We start from the raw sequence: 26,383 nt of genomic DNA on the forward strand, positions 1-26,383 counted from the left end.
TGTAAGTCAGTAAACTTTATTTATATAGAATCCTCCACAGTAAACAATACTATATATTTGGGTTTTCAGTTTAGTCGAATGTTCTGAGGGAGTGTTTTCCAGAGCGTTGGAGCTCCCACCTCTAAGGCTCTGTCCCCTTTAGTTTGTATGGTGCGTTCAATTTGCGCTCAGAAGTCTGAATTTCCCGAGTTCTGAGTTGGACTTTTTAACTGGAAAGTCGGATTTTCTTCTCGGAAAGTCGTAGGAACCTCACGACCCCCGAGTTGAGTTACCAAGATGGCCGCCCCGTGTGTAAACAGTAAATAGAAACTCCTGTGATATTGTTGCATTAAATCTAAATCATTAAATCTAAATTTAATGCAACAAATTGTTTTTGTTGCATTAGATCATTAAATCAATACTGTATTTTTTTCTACATTTACATTAAACATGTTTTTGAGTGAAACTTTTGAATATTATCTGTTCCATTTACAATTTATATAACTTAAATAGCCTAAATTTAGTTTGACACTATAGCAATAACATCAAAAACTATAATTATTGAACACACCGAGTTATATTTAGACGAGGCCTGAGCTTTCATGGATCTAATTTTCCGCTGATTACTCAGAGGTGACATCATTAAAACCTTATCGGTGAGTTCACACCTGAAACGAAGCGCCCCCTTTAATCCAAGCCGTGCACATGTCGTTTGCGGATGGGGAAACAAAAGGGAGTTTAGGCGCAGCTTGATGATGTCACGGTGTGTGCCGACCGCTAAGCTACCGGCGGCGGCGGCGCAGAGAGAGAGGCGAAGGAGAGCAGAGGTACAGTTTATGCAGGCGTGGATTTACAGCCCTCTGCAAAGGATTGCATCAGACTCTGGCATGGAGGAGGGAGGGAGGGAAGGAGGGAGGGGAGGAAGGGAGTGAAGCGCACAGGGGTGGGTGGAAATCGGGAGACGGAAAAGAGCAGGCATTGCTAGGAGACCACCAAACAGGGTGTCTCACTGAGGCATATCTGAGGAAAGTGTTTGAGTTGTCATAGCTCTCTTTGCATTTTAATTTAAAAAAAAAATAGAATAAAATAAAATAAAAACTCGTCTGTTTTCATTTCTCCTCTGCAGCGTAGCGTTTGGCATCACGCTTTCACATCATGTGTTCTCAAGTTAGAAGCCTTTGTGTAGCCGAGTGGAGACGGAGACGTAGACGGAGACGGAGAGATCAGCTCACTGTAGCCGACACTGTTTGTCTGTACTGTACAATGACATCATAGTCTTATGACTGGGGCAGGGCGGTGGGAGGAGTTCAAAGAGTTGACACATAATAGAAAACCTGCCCCGAGGAAAAGAGAGACGGGGAGAGATTAGAATGAGACGGGAGGAGGGTAAGGACAGGAGAAATTAAATGAAACACAGCTTGTGTGTGTCCGCGTGTCCGCGTGCGCTACGTCCCATCTCCTCCTCGCGTCTCCGCCGCGACGCTTGTAAACTGAAACACTTTGACTAAAAATATCCTGACCTTACTCCAGAATGCGCGCATCACGCACTTTATGGCCGGTTTCCTTTAACGAGCTCCGATTAAGCTCAAGATTTGTCAAATACAGGAATGATTCACAATAACTCGATTTCACAACTCCAGGAAATTCCCCCTTTTTTTTTTTTTTTTCCTCCAACGAGCGCTTAATCTCGTAACGTTCATTTCCTGAAGAGTTTCACGCAAAGAGACGGTGCAAAGCGATTCTGTCCTCTCTGTTCTCCCGACGCTAAAGTTTTCAAGGCGAGCGCCTTTTTTTTTTTTTTTTTTGGCTTTAATGATTACGGAGCAGAACTCCGTGTGACGGGTAACGCGGTTACGACGGGAGCGACACTGTTTTTCGCATAATATAATCTCCGGCTCGTGAGAAATCTTGGACTTGTCGAGTCTGATGACACTTTCGCAGCCTTTAATGCCTCCGTGCCGGCTACAGCTGCGCCCGGAGGCATTATCTCTGCAGGTTGTCCATACGCACTCCCGTCCAGCTCATTCACGTGAACACAATGTCTCCGGGACTCTTTGACTTGACGGTTTTGGCTCTCACTTTAAATAAATCTCATGAGAATAGCTGTGGATTTGCCCCGTTGTCATTTATTAGCTCCAGATTTATCAGTACCAGAGTTATTTTTCCTGTATTTTTTATATATATTTGGTTGAATAATAAAAAAAGAAAAAAAGCTTTAATTGGTGATAAAATGAATCGCAAACCCTGCGAGAAAAGGCCGCTCTCGATGCTAACGGTGCTGAAGCTACCGGTCGGGGACAGTATTTACATCTGTTGATAGCAGATACGCTCGGGGTTGTGATTGTTTCCAGCAGCTGTAGACCACAGAGCCGCGCCGGCGTCAGCTTGGCCTCCTCTTCCTGCATCGGCTTCTTCTTCTTCTTCTTTTTTTTTTTCCCTTCAAGCCACGGAGCCAGAAATCTAGGAATCATGGAACGTTTTGCTTTAAAAAAAAAAAAAAAAAGTGCATCGTGTCTGTCTCCGTTGACCTAAGTCTTGTTTACCCCTCTCTCTTTTTTTTTTGCTAATTTAAATTAAAAAGAGTAGCTGCCGTTGCTGCTTTACGTCGATGCAGACTCGTGCTAACCCGGCTCATTTGTCTCCTCTCCAGGATAAAGTGTTGTCAAACAAGACTCCCAAATTGGATCGCAGCGATGGGGTCAAAGAGATGAAAGAAAAGGCCTCTAAGAGGAAGCTGCCGTTCACTGCTGGAGCAAATGGAGACCAGAAAGATTCTGACTCAGGTAAGAGAGCGCTGTGTACACCGATCAGCCACAACATTACGACCAGAACAAGCTAATAACATTGAGCGTCTTGTGTTGACCGGGCCCCCTGATCCACAGAAGCCCCTCCCCTTAAAGGACCCCCCCGCCCCCGCCCCCTGGTCCCAGACATTACAGGACACCCTCAGATGCACATTTTTGGAGAGCTACACAATATTAGGAAGGTGGTCATAATGTTTTGCCTGATTGGTGCATATATTCTTGACTTTTGAAGTTGGACTCAAAGAGGAGTTGTTGCGTCACGTCCTCCCAGGCAGACAGGAAGTCGTCCACTGTACTTGGTAGGGGTCGGGGGTGTGTGTGGGGGTCGGGGGTGTGATGTGAAAGCGCCTCCAGCTCTGGCTTCAAGTTAACTTTGGAGTTTGCACCGACAACAACTGGAGTCTGAAAGGGGAGAGAAAGGAAGGAAGACCGCAAAACACATCATGATCCAGCTAAACTAAGGGATTTGTACGATGCGCAGGCCTGACCAGGTCCAGGTTTGGTAAGAGGCTCCAGCTCCTGTGTTTTCTTTAATTAGGGAGAGAAGGGCTGCTGCTCACGCTTGTTTGCCTTTGGGCTTTAAACGGGTTCAGGATTTAGTTTGTTGATGATGGTCCAGCTCAGAGGCTTTAGTAACAGCTTTCATCATCAGCTCTGGCTCACGTTGTTTTTTTTTTTTTTTTTTCTCAGTGATTACTCCACTTTCAGACAGAGAGAAGTAAAAAAAAAAAAAAAAAAAGGATGTTGCAAGTGATGACTGTTAAAGTTTGGGGTTAAGTTTAGTAAGACTTAACCTTACTAAGGAATTTTTTTGCAGGAATGTACGAGTCTGTGGCTCGTCCCTCAAATCCCTGCTGCATTTGTGTGCGGTTTTACAGTTATTACATGTTATTATTTCACTTGCATCAGCTGGTTTCTTCTCGTTTACCTGTTGGTTTGTTTCTTAAGCCGCTAGTTTCTCCAAAAAAAGAAGTGGTCAGCCCCCACACACACTGAATGAGGAGAGGAGGTGTGAACTCTGCAGCAACAAAAGCTGGACAGGCTATTAGTATGCTAATGGCTTGATGGTTTTTGGGTTGTCTTTCACCTCCAGCAGCTGCAGCTTATTCTGCACCAGCTTTTACAAAATAAAAAGCCTCAAAAAAAAAAAAAAAGGCACCTGAGATCGCTGGTGTTGGCTCGGACGTATCGCTATGTGGGTTTGTGTTGTTAGTCTGGAGTTTTACCTTTATGCATATTCTTTTTTTTTTTCACATGCGCGTGTTTTTCAGTGTGACATTGTGGCTTTGCCTTTTAAGTGCTGGGCCTTGCTGGGTCGGCGTCTAACCCCTCTGCAAGATTTTTTTTACGCCTTTGATGCTGCGCTCGTCCCCTCCACCCAACGACCAGCGCTGGGTTCCTCTGCAGCTTCAGCCTGTAGAGATCAATGGCGCGTCGCTTTTTTTTTTTACTCAGAAGTCGGAAATTCCGAGTTGAGTCACTTAGTTCGCCTTGTGTGCAAACAGTAATCAGAAGCTCCTGCTGTGTTCCGTTTATTAGGACGTCTGGTTCGTTGTTGTTGCTTTAAGTCGCTCGTACAGACACTGTTTTACCACGTGCATCGTTGAAATGCTGTTTGAGCCCATGTCGCGCTAACGACGGCTAAAAACAACAGCCTGGTAAAAACAAAACAGTGCAAGACGACATCGAGGCAAACTGTGATTAATACCTGTTTGATTTACAATTTGTGTAGCTTAAACAGCCTTAAACTTAATTTAACATTATAGCAATAATATAGAACAAGTTTTCACCAAGTTATATTCAGACAAGGCAGAGCTTTACTTAACTTGTGTAACTGGAACGCCGATAACTAGCTTCTAGTTATCGTTCACCGAGATGTGTCTGTCTTTTGTAGTTACAGACGACATCAGCTATAAGTTTGTCCTTGAATAAATAACTACTTGAAGTTCCTGACTGAGTTTTGGATGACATTAAATGTGTCATTGTTAAATTTTGCAGCGGCAAATGCTCATTTAGTTTCGTCTTCTAACGCTAAGTCTTGAGAAGTTTATATTACAAGAGCCTGTGAATGAGCCAGAGGAGGGACGGGAATATGTTACAAACCGAGGTTAGTAAATCCCCCCAGAACTTCATAGAGACTTCCTCCTCCTGCAGGAGTGGTTCTCCTCTTTCCCGAGGTTATCCTCCTCCTCTTCCTCCTCCTCCTTCCTCCTCCTCATCGCGAAACTATCCACAGCAGCCTGACTTCAGACTGCAGGGAGAGATTGTCAGATTGAGGATGCTCCCACATGGAGAAGCAGTGTTGTTTATATCTGCATTGTTTTCCCTCACGGAGCACGAAAACAATAGACGAACAACCCGACCGTCCTCCCGCTCCTCCTCCTTCACTTTATCGAGCATTATCATTTTATAATGGATGAGGCGAACGTGTTGCTTCACACCGTCGCCCCAGTGCGTGCAGGCGCAGCGTGACAACATCTGTGGCGCCGGAATAAGTGAGTGAATCCGTGAGTCGGGCTGACGCAGAAATTAGAAGAAGTTTCCCGTTGTATAAATGTTGAGGATGTGATTCCTGCAGCACAATCCTGAAAAGATTCTGCTTCACCTGAGACGGTCACAAACGTGGTCCGACGTCCGCAGACATTCTGGGGTTTGTTAAAAATTCATCTTATCCTCATACGTGACGCCCTGAAAAAGCATTTATTCAGGAAACTTTTTGTTGGCTTGTTGTTGCCATGATCTAAATCTGTTGCTCTGGTTGTGTTTGTGGATATTCAGTCATTTTATCCTTTATTCTTTTAAACTCGTGAAGGATTTTATTTGTAATTGTCACCATGTCTTTGCCACGTGGTCGGTAGCATCAGGGCTGGAATAAGGTTCGAAAAATTAAGCGGCAGAATGAGACTTGTGCCAAAAAAAAAAAAGCTGCGTCGGCTGTTTGGGTTGTTTTCTTTTTTTTTTTAAGGTGACCAGACGTCCCCTATTTCTGGGGACAGTCACCGTTTTGGACGACCTGTCCCCCGGCTAAAGCTGTCCTCGGAAATGCAAACCAATTGTAGCTTTTTTTATGAATGAGAAAGTTAATTTAATGTTGCAGACTACGGTTTATTACAGTAGCCAGTCACGCTGCTATTGACATCACAGACATAGCAGCGGTTTAACCTCCTGAGACCAAAGCTTTCGGTTGCTGTGCATTTTTAATTTGTCCAAGGTATTTAGGATTAGTAGGAGCGAAGACATATCAAAAACTAAGTGTCATCTTTGATCATGAAAAAAAAATGGCTATTATTTAACGTTATATTATAATAAAATCACCAACGTGTAACAAAAGAGAAAATTGTTTATTTTAATACCTAAGCAAAAGCAGAAGTCCCACTTTAGCTAACTGACGAGCTATTAGCTGTAGCTCGTTACTATTGACAGAACTTGTTAAATTTGAGTGTCAAACTAAGTGTTAATAAGCATAAATAAATAAGTTTCGGTTGTAACATTTGACGAGGTTTCCCCCCTACTTTTTTCCCGTGATGTCCTGTAGAATTAATCCTGTGAAATGTCCCCATATGTGGACGCAGAGTCTCAGAAAGTTAAATATGAATAAATATGCCAAAAGAAATCAAACCGTAATTGTCCCTGTTTCTTCATTTCATCGTGATAACATTTAATTCTTCTTTTGTTTTTTTTTAATCTCCCGAGTTGTAAATGTAAACTGGGTCACGCAAACCTGTTTTACTACTAGTGTGGGATCATTCTACGGTATTTACTCATCCATCACAGTAAAATAGTCCATTCTTAGTCAATCTACTGCGTTAATTCCTCTCTCACCCAGTAGAAAATGTGAACACGCGATGACAGTATGCATGGGTGAAAAAAAAAAAAAAATGCCGTGATGTAGGTTTCTGGTCACACTGCCCTGGCATAAGTTACACGACACAACAATGTCCGTGCATTTTCCCCCCCGTCCTGTTTCCCAGACTTGCATACACCCGATTACAGCAGACAATGTGTCGGTTGCGCTGAGACGGACGGACGGACGGACGGACGGACGGACGGACGGACGGACGGACGGCCCAACCTCGCCGCTCTCCGCCACGTTCGTACCGCGCAGTTGAGCCTCTTTCGCTCGGCGCAGAGCATTGAGAAAACATCCTGTTGGCCACTTCCTGCCTCTTCTCCCTTAACTTCCTGTTTGTGCAACTTTCGCGAGGGCTCTAAACACGAGCGAGCGCTCCGCTACGGCCAGGCGTACCTGGTCGGGCTGGTTGGAGCGGTTCTTCTTGTCGCGGCGTCGGTTGGCTTGACTGAACCAGACTGCCTCTTTGTTTTGCCTACTCACACTGTAGTATTGTCTGCCTGTCGTATGAAAATCTAGTTCTATTGCGACCTGGCAGCAGCAGTAGCGTTTGATGTGTGCGCCCCTCCCCTCGGCTCAGGTAGGCAGTCTATTCATGAGGTGACAATAAATAGCTGTCTTTGCTTTCCTTTTTAAAAAAAATTAAATAATAAATCACCCTCTCTTATCTTGTTAGTCAAGTTTCAGGCTTTAGTGGCGAGAATAAGGTTTCACCCCCGTCTTTAAGCCGTAGTAATATCACTTTACATAAAAGCCCCGGCACTAGTTCCTAACAGGAATGTGTATTTGATTCTTTACCATCTTGATCTGCATCCCCCCCCCCTCCCTCATGGAACAAAGTCACACCACAATATTCTGTCAAATTAAAGTCACGCACAGATTCCCAATAGTTGCTGAGTTGAGAGAGAGAAAGAGAGAGAGAGCACAGATTAAAGGCTTAAAATTGTACGATGATAGCAACGGCCCATGTCCCATGTTTGGGTTGGCGTTCAGACACAGGGCGACGGTGTCTGATCTGTCCCCCGATGATGAATCTTTCATGAGAGACCTTTTTTTTTTTTTTCTTTCCTTTGTACGGGTTCATCGGGGTAATAACAGCCCTTCCTGCCTCTTGTAAACATAGCCTGGAAAAGCTAGCTTAGCACTTTCTCCATTCTGCCTCTGAGAGAGAGGGGAAAAAAAAAAAAAAAACACAACATGTTTGGACTGCTTCTGCGGGCTCCCGCTGTTAAAGTCTTTGCAGAAGGAATGTGTCTAATGGCAAATGCTTTAGAGAACGTGAGAGTGTATCAAAGAGGGGCGGAGGGCGCATTAGCTGTAAGTGTTCACAGATGTTAAGCGAAAGTTCATCACGCTCCGCGCTTTGCGACTGGAAGGAGACGACGACGAAGAAGAAGAAGAAGAAAAAATATTTTCCTGGAAAGCTTTTAGACACCGGAAGCTGCCGCGTCTTCCTCCTTGCCTTATTTTTTTTTATATATATATATTTTGTGTGTGTTTTTGCGGCCTTGAGCATCGCATCCAGTCTTAGAATGAATAAAGGCAGAAGAAATAAATAAAATAAGGCCCAGACACATCCACAGTCCGTTTCCAGTCTGTAGCTGTGGACTACTTCCTCACACCGTCGGTGATGAAGTGTAGTCGCGTGTAGCGTCCCCCCCCCCCGTCCCACCCCCACCGTACGGGTCATCAGATGGTATGTTGCCACCGAAAATAATTGCTGGGTGTGTCTTTGCGGAGCAGCTGCTTTTTGTCCAGTAGCACCCCGTGTCTCCAGTAATCCTGGCAGGCGGGCAGGCATGTGGTGACCTTGGCAGGGCCTGCGCCGAATTGAAATATACACCAGCTATTTCGTAATAACTGTAGTTTTTGCCAAGTCACACCCATCTTTCTTTCTCCTCACGATTCTGGCTGATTGGCTCGGAAACAAGACAGACATAAACACGCTGCCCGTTGGCCCCTCCCTTCTTCAACTGGGGGCAGCTGGGTAATAACACACAACCTCTCGCCTACTAGGCCGAAGCGCACGGCTCAGATGTGTTTTGGTTTGGGTTTTTTTTTTAGGTTTTTTGAAGAGGTGTATGTGGGTGTAAAGAAGTGCCAGACTTTGAAATTAAAACAACAACAAGAAAAAAAAAAGCTTTATTGTGTTTTAGTCTGAAGTTATTTTGTTGTCATTGCTCATTTCTTTACTAGAGAATAGATTGAGAGCAACTGTTCCTGCTGTTGTGCCGCTTTTTTAGAAGCGTACACGTCTTAGTTTGACAGATTTAATAAAGAAATCCTTCTGTGTGTTATTGTCCAGTGTGTGGAAACAATAGGGCAGAGGTTATTATTATTATTATTATTATCAATTTGCATTCAGTATTAAGTTACTCAAATAATACACAGGTTCAAATGTTAGTTTTATTTCCCCATTTATTTCAAACAACAGTAGGGTGGCAGTAACTTCTTCTGACTCCCATTTATCCTTATACTATTAACCTTTTATGTGTTAATGTGTATTTAAAGAAGTTGAACTCTGTGGGGAAAAATATAAAAAAGTTGCTGTACCTGTTGAAGACCTATTCTGTACGGAATAATGTGGAATAAGGGGGTAATTAACAATAATAATTATAATAATACAGTGTTTTTGGGCAGTCATTCCTAAGATTCATTCTTGTTGAAGCTCTACTAACACAGTATTACGGTCCGCAGACATAAAACGTAACCGTGCCTCCTCTCCCGTTCCTTCCCCTCTTGTCGCAGAGAAACCAGGTCCAGAGCGGAAGCGCATTAAAAAGGAGCCCACCAACACCCGGAAGGCGGGCTTGCCGTTTGGAATGGGGATGCCAGGGATCCGGGCCGGGTACCCCCTCTCTGAGCGGCAGCAGGTGGCCTTGCTCATGCAAATGACAGCCGAGGAGTCCGTCAACAGTCCAGGTGCGTGCTTATCATTTAGGCCACGTCTTCTCTGTGGACGGGTGGAAGTTAAAAAAAAAAAAAAATGGCGGATGGGTTAGTGGGAGGGAGCTTTATTTATCTGTGAAGTGTGCACAGGAAAGAAATATATAGGCGTTTTTTTTAAGATGGCAAGGCGTGGGCTCAGACAGAGGGTTGTTTTTGTTTATTTCCTTCATGTTGTGCATATTAACGGTTGGATTTTTGCCACGTCTCAGTCTCTTGCTCTTCCGTCCGGATAGAGGCTTAATTTGAATCTAGTACAAGCTATTCCACATTAATTCTCATTACAGCGGCAAAGTAAATCTATCAGTGATGGATGTTGTTTTTTGTTTTTTTTTTCTCAGCAGCTCCCTCTGTTATTTATTGGTTCCTCTATAGCGGAATTATCATTTTACCAAAATACATTGTGCGTTAAGGAATTGAAACTCCCTGGCATTGTCTGTTGGTGTTGCGTTAGCCTGAATCCGATGGTGTAATCTCTGCGTCGGAGCCAAATGACAACAGACACTGAAATGCAAAAAGCCTGCAAGCACTTAGTTGTTTTGATATCCTCTCTGCTCTTAGCTGAATATTCATTACAATTACTACCTGTCCCTGCGTCTGCTCAGTTTCTACCTTTAGTTTTAGCCGTCGAAGTAATTCGACTGTAAATTTATTTGCCGATTTCTTGTCGTGTTTTCTCTTATAGTTGACATTTGATATGGAATTAGATTGGTTGAGGACCAATGCGTGGATACTTTTATTTATATGTTAATTCCTTTGCTGCGTGCCCAGAGGCATAGACATAGATTAAGTGAGTGTGTTTCCAATACCATTTGGGACAAAAGCTGTACAAACTCAATAATGTAAATGTGATTAAAGCGTGTGTTTAATCTTGTAAATGTGATGAAATGAGCTCAAGTAAAGTAGGTCCTAGTCACTCCGCTGCTGACTGTTAGAGTGTGATTGCCCCCTTGTGGCAGTAAGCAGTTCAAACACGCAGCCATTCGTTAGTGGAAATTAGTCAAACGGACGCAATTAGATTAAAAGTCAGTGCTTCAAAAACAACAAAATCTTAACAAGAGGTTTGGTGTTAAAGTGAAATATATATTCGTCTCCTTCCAAACAGACACAACACCAAAGCATCAGTCACAGTCCAGTCTGGGTCAGAAGGGAACGCCAAACTCTGCATCTAAAACCAAAGACAAAGTGAATAAACGGAATGAAAGAGGAGAGACTCGACTGCACAGAGCAGCAATTCGGGGAGAGGTACGCCGCATCAAGGAGCTCATCAGTGAAGGAGCTGATGTGAATGTAAAAGACTTTGCAGGTGAGAGACTCTTTGTTTTTTTTGTTTTTTGACTCTATCACTGCAGCAATATATGTTCCTTTGTATGCAATAACCTGCTCTCGTGTTTTAGGCTGGACTGCATTGCATGAGGCGTGCAACAGAGGGTATTATGATGTGGCCAAGCAGCTGCTGGCAGCCGGTGCAGAGGTCAACACCAAGGGTCTGGATGACGACACTCCTCTACACGATGCATCCAACAATGGACACTTCAAGGTAAAAGAAAAAGAAAAAGAAAAGAGCTGTTTTTGCAGCTGCCAAGATTGAGTTGTTCAGAGAGATTTGTTGGTAAAATCAAAGTTAGTTATACCCTTGAGATGTCACGAAGGTCTTCCAGACAAATGCACAACTTCCCAGTGTTGAGCCACACTTTGAATATTGTCAATTGCGCAACCAAAAAAAAAAATGTTGTGAACACCTGATGTATTATGCGTTTGAAAAATACCGACGTGTACCAAACATACACATTGCATAATTTACAAATTTCTGTCTGGCTGACTTCATTTTCCGGAGTAAAGTCCTCATTGCAGAAATGTTCAGTGTAGTTTAGTTCTTTCTTCTTCTTCTTCTTTTTATTTTTGGCAGCTTTGACGCTAGCCAACCACCATTAAAACAAAAGAGCCGATACTGTGCCAATCACTTTTAAAATGCCTGGATCTGCCCCAATAAATTAGCTGAGATGTAATATATTCTAAAATTAGAAAAGGTTTGTAATTTACCGTAACTTTTTTTTTTGTGTGTGTGTGTTTCAGGTGGTTAAGCTACTTTTACGGTATGGAGGGGACCCACGACAAAGCAACAGGAGAGGAGAAACGCCGCTGAAGGTTGCCAACTCTCCAACTATGCTGAATCTGTTGCTGGGAAAAGGCACTTACACCTCAAGTGAAGAAAGTTCATCGGGTACGTAATATTTAATCTTCAAGTCCAAACAATTCCATAACTATCGTTAAGTAAGTATTAGAGGTAAACTGTGGACTGATTCGCTTTTTCCTGCTTTCTGCAGAATCTTCAGAGGAAGAAGATGCCCCCTCATTCGCCCCGTCCAGCTCTGTCGATGGCAATAACACAGACTCAGAGTTTGAGAAGGGCCTGAAGTTAAAAGGGAAAACCGCCGACCCTCCTAAATCCGCCGTCACGCCCGTCAAAGACGAGTACGAATTTGACGAGGACGACGAGGAGGAGCGTGTCCCCCCTGTGGACGACAAACACCTCTTGAAAAAAGACTTCCGCAAGGACTCGGTTACCAAGACCAACAGCTTCATCTCTATACCCAAGATGGAGGTTAAAACCTATTCCAAAAGCAACTCGCTCACACCAAAGAAAACTGTCAGGCGGATCATCTCTGACAGTAACAGTTCAGACGAGGATGATAGGACGTTGTGTTTCACACCAGCGCCCACGCCACGGCAACAAGCCCAGCAAACAAACACCAAGACGAGAGACTCTGGCAGCATGAGCTCTAAGCAGCAAAAAGACAAGAATAAAGTCAAAAAGAAGCGAAAGAAGGAGAGTAAAAATGTCAGTAAAGAAGTCCGGTTTTGCAAAGTCAATGATAAATTCTGCACATCTGACTCCGACTGTGGAGATATGGAGAGTGAGGATGATAAGGGCTCAAACAGTATAAAGGACTCTTCTGCAACAAACCTGAAAGACTCCCCGGGCTTCAACGCTTCCTCCTCCTCGTCCCACGGAAACCTAAACTCCCAGAAACAAGCGCCGTCGTTAGCGGAACAACATCCAAAGCAGTGGCGGACGGACGGCTGGAAGACTGTGTCGTCTCCTACGTGGTCGGACGTCAGCTCTCTTTCGGATTCGGTCAGAACGAGACTGTCCAGTGAGTCTGACTACTCCTCTGCCGATTCCAGTGTTGAATCAGTAAAGCAAGTTAAGAGGAAAGCGCAGGACAACAAGAAGAAGAATAACAACGTACACAGTAACACTGTAGACAAGAAAAACTCTGATCTCTATAAAAACTCCAATGCGGAGAGCGCCGTCTCCAAAGCGGACGGAGACGGCAAAGTGCTGAAAAAGCATAAAGTGAAGCACAAGCACAAAAATAAGGAAAAGGACAAAGCCCCCAGTCTCGTTCTTAATCAGGATATGAATGAGAAATTTGTCAAGAGCTATTCTTTTGACTTTGACGATTCAAGGCAAAAGTCCCTGATTGTCGAGTCGGAATCACCAGCCGAGAGCAAAGTGAAATTATCGAAACACGAAAAAGACCATTCGAAAAAGGAGGACAGGCTTTTGAAAATCAAGTCCGAGGATAAGGATTGGTTGTCTGGAAAAGACGTGCACAGAACGACAAAAGAGGAGAAAAACAAGAAAGCGAAGGACACAACCAAGGACAAGACAAATAAAGAGGAGAGGGAGAAGCCGGTGAAATCTGACAAGGATAGAAATGTCAAAGAGAAGGAGAAGCCCAAGGACGACAAACAGAAGGCCCACAAAGAGGAGAAAAAGAAGAAGTCTAAGGAGAAGTCCTCCTCAAAGGCTGACAGGAAAAGTGAGCAGAAAGAGGAAAAACATCTAAAGGTAGAAAAGGAGAAAAACACAAAGGAAGAGGAGAAGAAATGTAAAAAAGACAAGGCGCCGAAGGAGGAGCCTGAGTACGAGGGCTATGACGTCAACAACCGCTTCCTCAACTTGGAGGACACGAAGCTCAGTGCCTCGGACGACCATCACGACAGGTGGGGATCGGAGATGTCCTCCGACTCCTCCCTCTACGGAGACGACAGCTGGGATGCTCCTGTCAAAGAGTACAAGGAATACAAAGCCAACAACGCCGTTAAACTAATCGTGGAGACCGTGAAGGAGGAGACGAGGAGGAAAGACAGCAAAGTCAAGGACAAGAAATCGGATCACAACGAGAAAAGATCAGAGAAAGAGGCCACCTCGAAGAAGAAAGACAAAGACTCCTCAGAAAAGGCAAATGAAAAGAAAAAAGACTGGTCGGAAAAACAGAAGTTGAACTCCAGCCACTCAGTTGACAAAGAAAAGAAGCGGAAGGAGTCAATAGACACAGTCAAAGACAAGAAAGACAAGGATCCACTGGATAACAGCAGAGAGCGCAAAGACTCGTATGAGTTTGTTAAAGTGGGAAAAGACATCAAAACCAAGCAGGAATCTCTAAGAGATGACTACGGCAATGACACCTTCTTCAAAGAAATCGATGCTGTCAGCAAATCGTGTGATATCAGAGAGAGAAACCATCCTGGAAAGGAGAAGGAAAAGAAGGGCGAGGGCACGGAGAAGCGAGAAAAGACGAAGGCCGACAAGCACAAAGAGAAAACGAAAGACAGAGGAGCCGATCAGGAGAAGGACAAAAGCGAGAAAGGCTTTGCAGAAAAAACTGTCAAGGAAAAAGATGCAGACCGGGGCACCAAAGACAAGAAGGATGGAGCCAAAGATAAACATAAAGACTCTCATTGCAAGGACAAAGATCGAAAGATGTCGTCAGAACAGACAAAGGACAAGAAAGAAAAGGCCTCTCAAGACAAACACGCCGATAGAGAGAAGGATTTCCTGGAGACAAAGAAAGAGGAAAGAAAACCAGAGAAAATTCGTGAGAAAACCTGGTACAAGATCGCCGATATATTCACTGATGAGAGCGATGACGATGAGGACAGCTACAACGGTGGTGTCATCGTGTCCGACTCCATCAGGAAAGACTCCACGCCCGATCACGATGAGCTGGATCACTTCCCCTCGGAAAAAATTAGAAAATCTTCCGCAGATGCTAAACACAACACGGAAAAGGCAAAAGATAAAGAACACAAAGAAAAGAAGAAAGACAAGGCCACTTTCGACACAGGCAAAGAGAGGAAGTGCTCGCTGGAGAAACACAACAAAGACAAGAAGGATTCGGCCGACGTGAAACATAAGGAGAGAAAAGACCGGATGTCGGTGGAGTCCAACCAAGAAAAGAAAAACAAGCAGAAGCTGCTGGACAAAAGGGACACGAGTGAGGAAAAGACAAAGAGCAAATATAAAGACAAGCAGGATCATTCTAAGGAAAGGAAGCCCTCCAAAGGTAGCGGTGAGAACGAGAAGTCCCTCCTAGAAAAGCTGGAGGAGGAGGCAATGAATGATTACAAAGATGACTCCAATGACAAGAACAGTGAAATCTCCTCAGACAGTTTCACCGATAGGGGTCACGATCCAGTCCTCACCAGTTACTACGACTCCATCAGCCTGACCGACATGTCCGACGACCGGAGAGACTCCCTGTCAATATCTACGCCGCAGGACAAGTTCAGGGAGAAGGAAAGGCACCGACATTCCTCGTCGTCTTCGTCCAAGAAAAGCCACGACAAGGAGAAGGAAAAGGTCAAGAAGGACAAAGGAGACAAACGCGACAAAGCCGAGGAGATCAGAGAGCCTTACAGCCGAAGAGAGAGCTTACCTTTTGAGAAGGAGACCATGCCTCTAGAAGCGGACCCGTACACGTTCCCATACGGAGGAAAGGGAGACGGGGAAGACGACTTTGATAAAACTTTGGAATTTGAAAAGGAGATGTCCAAAAAGGACAAAGACAAAGCAGCAGGCGTCATTAGTGACCGGATGAAGGACAAAAAGAAAAAGGAGAAACACAAGGAGAAAATGAAGGAGGAGAAGAATAAATATGTGGATGGGTTTGGGTCATTCAAGCACTCCAAAGAGGATGTGAAGTCGGGGTTAAAAGATAGTCCACAGGTCACTGTTCTAAAGGACCGATCGAAGGAAGATAGTCCTAAATTTGAAATGAAAAAGGACAGGAATCGTGACGCCTTGGACAAAGACAACAGAATTGACCACAGTAAATCTAAGACTAAGGATGAAAATGAAAAGCTCACTCAGTCCAAAGAGACTGTGCGAAAAGATAATCGTCCACGTGAAAAACTGCTGGTGGACGGTGATTATCAGATGACGAGCTTCGGTCACATGTTGAGCCTTAAAGACCAAGAGATCGAAGAGCGGCACAAGAGACATAAAGAGAGAATGAAGCAGATGGAGAAGTTGAGGCCCAAGTCGGGGGACCCTAAACTCAAAGACAAAACCAAGTCTACGGAGGAAGTGCGGAAAAACCGCAACGAACTATCATCCAAGAAGTCCAACAGTCTGGAGTCGGGTCTTAAAGAGAAAAAGCTGAAGGACGTGGGACTCCCGACCCAAATGATGTCTCCAGGCAGGAAGTTCCAACCTAACGACAGCCAGAATTCAAAGGATTGGCTGGCCGGACACCAGATGAAAGAAAACCTTCCTGCATCTCCCAGGCCAGATCAAAACAGGCCAACCGGTGTCCCCACTCCGACGTCCGTCATCTCTTGCCCCAGCTTTGAGGAAGTCATGCAGACTCCACGCACCCCATCTTGTAGTCCAGAGGATTACCAGGACATCATGCTGGATGGGCTGGACTGCCAGAACTCATCGGCTATGACCATGTCAATGAACGCCTGCTCTCCATCCTTCTTTGAAAGGTATTTACACATGTGGGAGGATTAACTTTACCATGAATATGTTTGTTGTGTTTTATGCTCAATTCTCAATGTCTTGTCTTCCTTTTTGTCCACCCAGCAGGTACTCAAACTCACAGAGTTTCCAGGAGGGCACCTGTCCGACCCCTGCGAAGAACCTCCAGCTGCCTCTGGTCAGCCGCTCGACTTCCTCTGACGTCCGCAGGCCTCTGGAGGACGAGTTCAAGGCCGAAGCTGACAAGTTTCTCCGACAGCAGAGTGACCCGGTGGCTGAGTTTGATCCGTCGTCATCCCAGCCTCTAGAGGATAAGTCTGCAACTGCGGATAGACTGGAGTGCCTGTCGTCTCCTTATTTCTCCCCAATAAGGATGTTGTCTCCTCGGCGTGAGCCCGCCCATCCAACGCCAGATGTGATGGCGCCAACCCTTGCGGGTGCAGAGGGCAATGAACACCTTCCTGAAAGTGTGTACAACAGCTTCTTGCCCAAACCCTCTACGCCGGCTCACAGGTCGGACCCCCAGGAGCCCTGCTTTGATATTGCTGCACCACCGACTCCGGCTCCTGCCGCTTTGCCGCCCCTTGACATTGACGACATCTCTGAGCCTCACCACAGTGAGCCTAATCTGGTCCTCTCAGATCTTCCCTCAGTCACGGAAGAACAGGAGCAGGAGGAGGAGGATGAAGAAGAAGAGGAAGACGATGTGGAAGAAGGCGACATGGACGAGAGGGTGGACGAAGACCACTGCGCGGTGGAGGAGTCGGAACAAACGAGGGAGCCGTGTTCCTTCTCCACTCAAGTTGAAGTGGACTCTCTGAGGAAGAGCTGGCCTGCCGAGTCTCCGGACCGACAGGAGGCAGAAGTCCACCAGCTGTCGCCTCCACACCCTGCTCCCAACCACGGGGAGAACTGTTTTGACCACAGCACGGGTTGGAACCCTGAAATGGACCTCAAGTCTCCCCAGGGGACATACGGTGAGATAGAGGCTGCCGTCTCCAAAATTACCAGCCCTTACTCCCAGTCTGACGGCGACATTCAGCCTTTACCTGGACACCCATCTGTCACTCCCCCTTACGCTACTTGGAACAGGTGGCACAAAGAGGACCCAGTGGACTTTGATGAGCAGAAGGAGGCCGTGGCGGACATCCCCTCACCAGAGAGGCCTGACCCTGCCATGGATGAGGAACCCAACTATTTGAACACGTCTTCATCCTCCAATAGGCTGGAGTCTTTCTTCCAGGAATGCAACAAGCCTAGCGAGGACAGTCAGATGGAGACGGAGTCAACATGTGTGCAGCCCGACAGCAGACAGAACACACACAGCTTCAGTGAAACCACTGAAAGTCACATGACTCCAGCTGTGGCTCCTGAGCCCGTGGTTCCCTGGGCGGACCCGTTCTCAGCCGACCCAGACGAACTGGATGATCTCGGATCGTTCTCCTTGCCCGACCTACCGCTACCAGACAAGGCAGAAGAAGCAGAGTCTCGAGACCCCGAAGTGGCTGACCACACCAAAACTGTGACGGCACACATTAGACACACCATCACGGACAGAGAAGACCCAGACATAATAGAGGTTGACCTGCCGAGCCTGCCTAAGACTTCGTGCCCGGCTGGAGACCTGGGTGTAGTGGACTCCGCTGGACAAGACTTGGTCGTACCGTCACCGCATGTGACCTTCCAGCAAGAATTAGACCCAGAGCCACAAAGTGTTCCCGTCAACAGCTCTCTGTCTCTGACGCCGCAACAGGGCAGCATTTTGGAAAGGAAATTACCTTATGGAGGACCAGAAGAGATGGACCTTAGTTTGCTGTATTCATCTGCAAAACCAGATCCCGGCCAACAGCCTCACATCCAGATCCAGTCCATCACGGAGTCGTTGCAGTTGCCCCTGGATCCAGCGTCCGTTGCTGCTGTCAAGTCAGAAGCGAGGCAGGAGGACATACCTGACGCTGTAGCCGAACCTGTGTCATGCAGTCCTCTTCCTCAGCTCCCGGTGGCGGTCACCCTTTCCACCGCCGTGGAACTCCCAGAGACTCAGGAGCCCATGACAAAGGTAACGTCAGTAACCCTGACCACTGTGTCCACCACGGTAGATATCCCCAAAAAGGGGGACGAAATCCCTCGAAGGATAACCCGCAACCGCGCCAAGAACAATCCCTCCGTCGCCGCCGTCCCTCCTACCTCCACCATAATAACCTCGACTGCCGCTGCCACCCATGTGACGACCAGTCTAGCGGTGACGATTAACCCGATCCCCACAAGGACCCCGACTCCCACCTCAACGGGCTCTCTCTCTGCTCTGAAGAAAGACAAAGACTCTGGACTTAACGTCTCCTCCGCTGCCTCCATTGCAACCCCAGCAGTGTCCAGCGTACCTACTCCTGTGACGACGCCTGCATCCGGGGTTCTCAGTAAAGCGACGAAAGGCTGTCCCCTACTGGTGGACGAGGAGGAATCTCAGACGCAGCACCCGCGGAAGAGGAAATTTCCTCGTTCAGCCGGGCAGCAAGTCCAGGTCCAGCTCGTGAACACGGCGATGCAGCAGACCAGGGAAATGATACAACAGACTCTGGCCGTTGTCGTCAACGCCATCAAGCTGGATGACATCGAGCCCTACCACAGCGACCGGTCCAACCCTTACTTCGAGTACCTGCAGATCAGGAAGAAGATAGAGGAGAAGAGAAAGATTCTGTGCTACATAACCCCTCAGGCCCCACAGTGTTACGCTGAATATGTGACCTACACCGGCTCCTACCTGCTGGATGGCAAGCCTCTCAGCAAGCTCCACATCCCTGTGGTGAGTCGTCGCTTTATCGTTTTTGATTTTTGATTATAGCCTAACCATTTCTGATGTTGACAGCAGAACCTGGAATGATGGTGAATAACACTTTCTTGTGTTTTGCTCATCAGATTGCCCCACCTCCATCACTGTCAGAACCTCTCAAGGAGCTCTTCAGGCAACAAGAGGCGGTGAGAGGGAAGCTCAGGTTGCAGCACAGCATAGAAAGGGTAAGGAATATATTCTCTCGAATATGTGCCTCGTTTAGTTTCCGTCCTTTGCTCCCGTCGTCCCTTCTTTGTGCACCGAACGCAACGAGCTCTTCTTTGAGGGAAGATGAAAGTGTTTCTTTAATTGAAATGAGAGTGAATCACGAATCTATTTCATCTCTCTCTCGTTAAGTGACAACCACTGATAATGCCGACAGCCATTTTTGATTTAGTCTTATACGCGGTTTCAGGCTTCTGCGTCGACTTGACACCGTAGTTATGGCGACAGACCAGAGTCTGAACGCTGTAGCCTGATGTGCAAAAAAAAAAACACTGTCTATGTCATATGCAATACTTTAAACAAGTCTAATTTTCCTTCTTTCTCGTATGTTCTGGTCACAGGAGAAGCTGATAGTTTCATGCGAACAGGAGGTTTTAAGGGTCCACTGCAGAGCAGCCAGGACGATAGCCAATCAGGCCGTGCCGTTCAGCGCCTGCACCATGCTGCTGGACTCTGAAGTGTACAACATGCCATCGGAGAGCCAGGTACAAATCGACACTCGAGCCTCAAATGTTTTAGCCAGTTGAGTCTTAGTCTCAGTCTTCTAGAGCTCAACTTGTTCTTTGTTCTCAGGGCGATGAGAACAAATCTGTGAGAGATCGGTTCAACGCACGGCAGTTCATTTCCTGGATCCAGGATGTGGACGACAAATACGACCGCATGAAGGTAAATACTATCTCTGTTGGGGGTGGGGGGAAAAAAATATCGATATGACGATTTAATCGCGATATTTTTTCTTCCGATACAATATCGATTTTTAAAGAAAAAGTGCAATAAATTGGATATGGATCATTTGGATTAATATTGTTTTTTGACTCAATTTGTCCAATGAATTATCACTGTGTATTTTAAGCTGCATTTATTTTTGCAATATCATAATATTGCAATAATGTATCGTGATACGTATCGTGAAGTCCTTATCAATACCCACCCCTGATCTCTGATGTGATTTGATATATATTTATACACAGATTACATATTGATTCTTTTAAGATATATATGTATATGTATATCCAGAGGGTTTATTCTTGCCTTTGTCCTCCCTCCAGACTTGTTTGTTGATGCGGCAGCAGCACGAGGCAGCGGCTCTCAACGCGGTGCAGAGGATGGAGTGGCAGTTAAAGGTTCAGGAGCTGGACCCGGCGGGGCACAAGTCCCTGTGTGTCAACGAAGTGCCGTCCTTCTACGTGCCAATGGTCGACGTCAACGACGACTTTGTCCTGCTGCCGGCGTGACACACCCGCGCTCACAGTTCGAGAGCAAACTTCGTCTGAAAAAAACAAAGAGACTTCGTTGGACACAACGAATGGAAAGGGCTAGCAAGTTTAAAAAAAAAAGGACTTTAGACACGGAAAAATTATATTCTATAGAAAAAGATGAAAAAACTTGCTCTGGATTCCCTTCCGTGAAGAAGGAAACACGTTTTTACTGAGGAACAAAAGAAAAAAAAACACAACTTGCACTTTCATCCTCAAAAAAAAAAAGTTTTTATGTTTTTGTTTGAGCAGAGTGTGAGAAGCATTTTTTTTTTTTTGCTTTGATGCTCTGACATCAGGACACGACTCCTCAGAGCTCAGCTGTGGTGAGACGAGAGGGTGGGTTGGTGGGTGGGTGGGTGGGTGTGGGGGGACAGAGATATATTTTCTGTGATCGTTTTTTGGTCCCTGCTTCAGTACCCACCACCGACGCTGGGAGGACGCATCGGGAGGGGGGTTAAAAACAAAAAACAAAAACAAGAGCTCTCCCGACAGCGTGGTGCCTGTCCCGAGGGAGGACTGAGGAGGAGGAGCCTCCCCCCCCCCGGTTGACGCAGAGGTCTGGGTTGGCCAGGAGATCCAGACGGGCGCTGACCCAGAGAGTCAGCGGAGCTGTGGTGCATTCACACGGATCTGCAAACGGATCCTAGAACCAGCCAGCTGACGGTCTCTGGGGCCTCTGAGGACGCCCCCCTCTCCGTTCGCGCCGGCCGAGCTAAACGGTAGCGCAACGACGGAGGCCGCCGCAGCGGAGGAGTTAACGATGTGTGTGCACGTCAGGGCCCAGTGTCTGAGAGGGAAGAGACTGACCCGTGCAGCCTCTCAGCCTGGCGAAAAAAAACACAAGAGGACGGGGGCTTGCGGATCGCCGAGGACAGACCCGGAGTGTTCCTCGGGGGCCGATGATGCTCCATCCGACACACAAACACATCAGACTGCCGTGGACTGCAAAAAACAAAACAAAACAAAACAAACAAACAAACAAACAAACAAACAAAAAAAACAAGTAACACCACGGGACGTCAACCAGAGGAAACAAACAAAACGAATGTTGAGATTCAAAGAGACTATTGAGAAACAAAAAAAGAAAAAAAAAAAAAAAAAAATTGTCAGTTTTGGCAGGAGGAAAGAAATATTGTTTTTGTCTATTTCTTTACTTGGGCATTTCATTGTTTCTGAGGAAAGTGACTTGAAACACTACAGAGCCAATATTAGTTTAATGGAAAAAAAACAAAACAAAAGAAAACTGAAAAAAAGTTGTATTCCGTAAATTATGTACAGTTTTTATATTCGTTAACCAATGTATTCTTGCTGCCTTCTAGATAATTTATTTTGCCACACATTACTGCACAGTTGTAAATAACCTATGTACTGTAATATCACTCAGTTAAGTGTAAAGAAAAAAAAAACATAAAAGAAATAAAAATTATCTTTTAATGTACAGTTCACTTTTGGGCAGCACTTTCCCCACCTCACCACCCCCCCACCACCCTCCCCCTGACTCCCCCTGACTCCCCCCCTCTCTCATATCCATGGGCCAAAACGTGTACACGATTCTGTCAGTATTTGAAAGATTTTCCCGTGCACGGTTGCTATGATCCCGTCTGTAGGTTCAAGTCCAGGGTTTAGGTGAAGGTGAAACACAAACCTGGGCACGAGTCACCACAACCACAACAAATAGCTGACAGAGAAACACTTTCTGGATTCCCGCGGGCCAACCACCACGTATACAGCCCCTCAGATGTAGCAGAATAGTTGATTTATTTAAAGAATAGACAGAGGATTATTATTATTATTATTATTATTGTTATTATTATTATTCATTGCTTTACTACACGATTATATCTGAAAAATTTTGAACCAAGAAAATGCCTTTTTCAGTGAAATAAAAAAAAAGAAGTAGTAGTACTCATCGTTGGGCAAAAAGTCACATAGATCTATGTATCTGGGTGGGACGGAAGTTAGATGTCATTCACAAGCAAAAACCATCATTTCAATTGATTTACCTTTTTTTTTTTTTTTTTTTTTTAAATTTGCAAAAATTGGAATTTCTTCTTTTAATCAAAGTGTGTCCTGTTCTCCCGGTCACTCAAACGTCTCATTCCAATGTTTATCCACTGGGTGGCGCCAAAGTGTCAGAAACATCAAGAATCTTTTAATACATATTTCATTTCATTTCAGTCCATGTTAATTAAAATAAAAATAAAAAAATACAGGATAGTCGCTCAATAATAAATATTTAGCTTAAATCATTTATTTTTTTTTTTTTTTTAAATCAGTGTTTAATCTACAAGGGGCTCAGCTAGCGTTGTCAGGGATTTTTAGTCGTTAATTCGTTCACATTGTTCAGATGCGTCATCCTTATTGTGTCAGGCCCATTATATCTCCAGACTTAAATCTTCTCAGAACAAACCAAAAAATAAAAAAATAAAAATAAAAGAAAGGAAAAAGCGAACAGGACATTAACACAACCGGGTAACGGAGGGGAAAGAAAAGAAAAATAGCATCATGCTGATTTTCTTTTACTATTTTTTAAATTATCATTTTTTTCCCCAATTTAAGATTGTGGATTTTTTTTTTTTTTTTTAATTTTTAAAAACAGACTGGGTTTTTGATAAAGCTTTTTCTCCCGACCTGCCACATCGGCCGCTGCCTGTCTGTGCGTGTGCGAACGCTGCTCCCGTATCCCTGAAGGCAATATTGAGTCATTTTACACACTGTCAGTCGGCATAGCTGTGTATGGTATGTCTAGTCAAGTGCAATGGTTGTTGCTATTACACTGTGCAGACAAAGGTGGCTAGGTGTTTTGGATATTTTTCACAGATAACACACACACATACACAAACAAAAACATCCTTGTTGGTTTGGACATAAAATAACCAGTTAAATTTGTTCTTAAAATCCCTGTTTTACTTTTTTTTAATTGTTGGTTTTATTACAGATTTTGGGGGGGAAAACGTGAGGGGGTGTGAGGTTTTTGGTTCACAGAATCCTTGTGTGTGTGTGTGTGTGTTTGTTTTTTTGTGTGTGTGTGTGTGTGTGTGTTTTGTTGTGTTTATCTTTTTTGTGTTCCTGTATAAAACCATTAACACCAGTGGCATGTCAATCACGTTGCTTATCGAGCAGAATGTAAACCGTTACTATGCCCTGACCGACGCCCTCTCACTATTGTTTACAAAGACATGCAGAGCGTTTCCGTTTTAACGTGTCACCCCCACCCTCACCCGCGCCCGCATTCTTTCACCACACCCCGTTTTCTTTCGTTTATTCGGGGACGGTTTAACCCCCTGCCTTTGTTTCTACTTCTGTAACCAGTCGTTAGTTTGAAACCGCAAAGGCTTGAAATGGTGATGCTCCCAGATCAGGTGATTTGTGACTTTTTTATTTTTTTTTTTATTACAGAGCAATAGACTTAACACGTCGGTTCTCCACAGCGCGAATATCCAGCCAACAAATTAAAAAAAAAACACCCAGACCCGGAAAAAAAAAAAAAAAACCCACACATCAGTCCTCAAGATGCACAGTAGAGCACTTGGCCGTGGTGATACAGATGCTAGCCTGACACCACCTCAGTCAGCAACATATTACCTCTACTCTCCTCACATTCACTCATAATGTCTGTTTTAGATTTTAGTTGTTGTTTTTTTTTTTTTTTTTCTTACTGGACATAAATATACTTCTTTCTTTTTTCCTCTCATTATATAATAGAATCACGATTTCAAGCCTTTTTTTCCAGTTTTCTTTTGTTTTTAGTTTTTTATTATTATTATTATTATTAATAAAACCCAGACTGTAGCTGTTTCTTTTGTTCCTTATTTCTTAGAATGGAAAATGACTAATAAAACGCATGGAGAACTACTCTTTAAATGGTGAGAAATAACCTATTTATTATCTGTTTTTTTGTTTATTTTTATTTTTTTCTGACACCTGTGGTATTTTTTTTTTTTTTTTTTTGAGTTTTGAAGTTGGTCTCCGCTGTGTAAATTTTCCTCCTTGTAATGCGTGAAAGAGACATACTGTACATAGCTCTGTAAATAAAACCTCCCAGGACGTTTTGCACCCTCCTCTTTGTACTAGTCTGAAAAATTTGCGTAGAATGTGGGGTTCTAACAGCAACGGGGGCCGTGTGTGCGCTCGCTGCAGGTGATTATGATGTAACAATGTAACTTTTTTTATTTGTACAATGTAGTTTATTTGTGTACATATTGTTGGAGCAGCTAAAGGGAGGGAGGGGAGGGGAGGGAGGGCATATGACGGGGGACGGGGTTGTTGATGCTATCGTCAGTGCTGTAACAAAAATCCAGTACTTTCACCTCTAGCTGTTGTTGATTTCCTGCAAGAAAAAAAAAAAGAGATAAAAAAAGACATAAAAAAAATACAAATAAAAACGACAGAAAGTGGAATTGAGTATGGACGAAGGGGGGGAGGGAGGGAGGGAGGGAGGGTGAGGGAGGTGGGGGGGGAGACTAAAACTGAAAAAGTAAAAATTCTAAATTGTTATTTTCTACAATTGCATGTACAGAGAGCGCGAGAACTGCTGTTGTTCCCAGAGATTATGTTCGTTAATAAAACTTTGAAATATTAACACCGGCCGTCCTCTGGTTCTTGGTTTTGTGTTTGTCTGATGTAAAAAAAATAATAATAATTAAAAAAAAAAAACATGCAACAAAGCCATATATTAATAAGAAAATACACATTTAAAGTAGAAGATTTAAATAGAAATGTTTCATATTATTGTAGATCTACAGATGTTCTCTTCCTGGTTGTGTGGCCGTGTTTCTACGGTAGCCCAGAAAGGACAAACTTAAACTTAAGAAGAAGATGGGGAAGGAGTGATTTTTTTTTTTTAATAACTAACAAATTTTTAATTCCACCTGGTCCTAAAATTGAGTTGAGGACATAAAACAAACGTGAGACCCAGAACTAAACAGCAGGTGGCAGCACTGCGTCGAAACAAGGTAATGTTTTTTTACATTTTTTACAAAATAAATTCTGGTTGTTGTTGTTGATTGTTTGTCATTAAATTAAAACTAAGATAAAATCTAACTGAGCCGGATGTGACCTCTGACAAAAACCAGTCTGACATCTCTGGTTTACAGGTTTGGACGAGGAGGAGGAGAATCCAGTTGGGTGCAGTTTTACTTCTCACCACTAGATGTCACTAAATCCCACACACCTCAATCCACGAAGAAACACATACACAGACTGATCAGCCACAACATTAAAACCACACAGAGAAGGGAATAAAACTGACTGCAAAGCTCTTCTCATGTTATTTAGACACCATCACCTTAACCCTGGAGTTTGAAGAACTAGAACCATCCCATGATCCTGTACAAGAGCTGTAAGAAAGTCTAAAGAAAAACAAAAGCCTCATCAGATTATGTCTCGCAAAGTCCAGGGGACAAGTTTCTATTGACAGCAGCAGGAGGAGGAAGAGGTGTCTGGTCTGTAGTGTGAGCAAAAACAACGTTTCACAATCTGAACGTCTGACACGAACCCCTCTGACACGCACAGTCCAAGTGGATAATGTGAAATCATACGTCTGCTCAGAAACAGGAAACACAAACCAGTCTGAGTCATGAGGATCGTACGCTGACATCCATCACCTGAACACATCAGGTTCATGTGACTGATGGTTTCCACTTTAACTTGACTGAAACTAAAACAAAAAGTGTTTTTAGATCACGTGTAACATTACGACCACCCACTTATTAT

At 44.5% G+C, this 26,383-nt stretch overlaps 1 protein-coding gene across 2 annotated transcripts in view; it reads left to right on the forward strand.

Annotated features, from left to right (window-relative positions):
• The window catches only part of ankrd11 (ankyrin repeat domain 11), a 105,881-nt gene extending 80,631 nt beyond the window's left edge, over positions 1–25,250 (forward strand). The window contains exons 4-14 of one of the 2 annotated variants that reach the window (XM_047580839.1): positions 2,630–2,762; positions 9,382–9,555; positions 10,685–10,885; positions 10,977–11,119; positions 11,656–11,803; positions 11,907–16,362; positions 16,460–19,157; positions 19,271–19,369; positions 19,751–19,894; positions 19,983–20,075; positions 20,459–25,250. In XM_047580839.1, coding sequence (XP_047436795.1) covers positions 2,630–2,762; positions 9,382–9,555; positions 10,685–10,885; positions 10,977–11,119; positions 11,656–11,803; positions 11,907–16,362; positions 16,460–19,157; positions 19,271–19,369; positions 19,751–19,894; positions 19,983–20,075; positions 20,459–20,644 — 8,475 coding nt within the window. In that variant the 3' untranslated portion in view covers positions 20,645–25,250. The remainder of the gene's footprint in view (positions 1–2,629; positions 2,763–9,381; positions 9,556–10,684; positions 10,886–10,976; positions 11,120–11,655; positions 11,804–11,906; positions 16,363–16,459; positions 19,158–19,270; positions 19,370–19,750; positions 19,895–19,982; positions 20,076–20,458) is intronic. The other variant, XM_047580840.1, reaches the window with a different exon arrangement.
• The last annotated feature ends 1,133 nt before the right edge of the window (positions 25,251–26,383 follow it).

The sequence above is a fragment of the Mugil cephalus genome, chromosome 3, assembly GCF_022458985.1.
Source record: "Mugil cephalus isolate CIBA_MC_2020 chromosome 3, CIBA_Mcephalus_1.1, whole genome shotgun sequence".
Taxonomy (NCBI): Eukaryota; Metazoa; Chordata; class Actinopteri; order Mugiliformes; family Mugilidae; genus Mugil; species Mugil cephalus.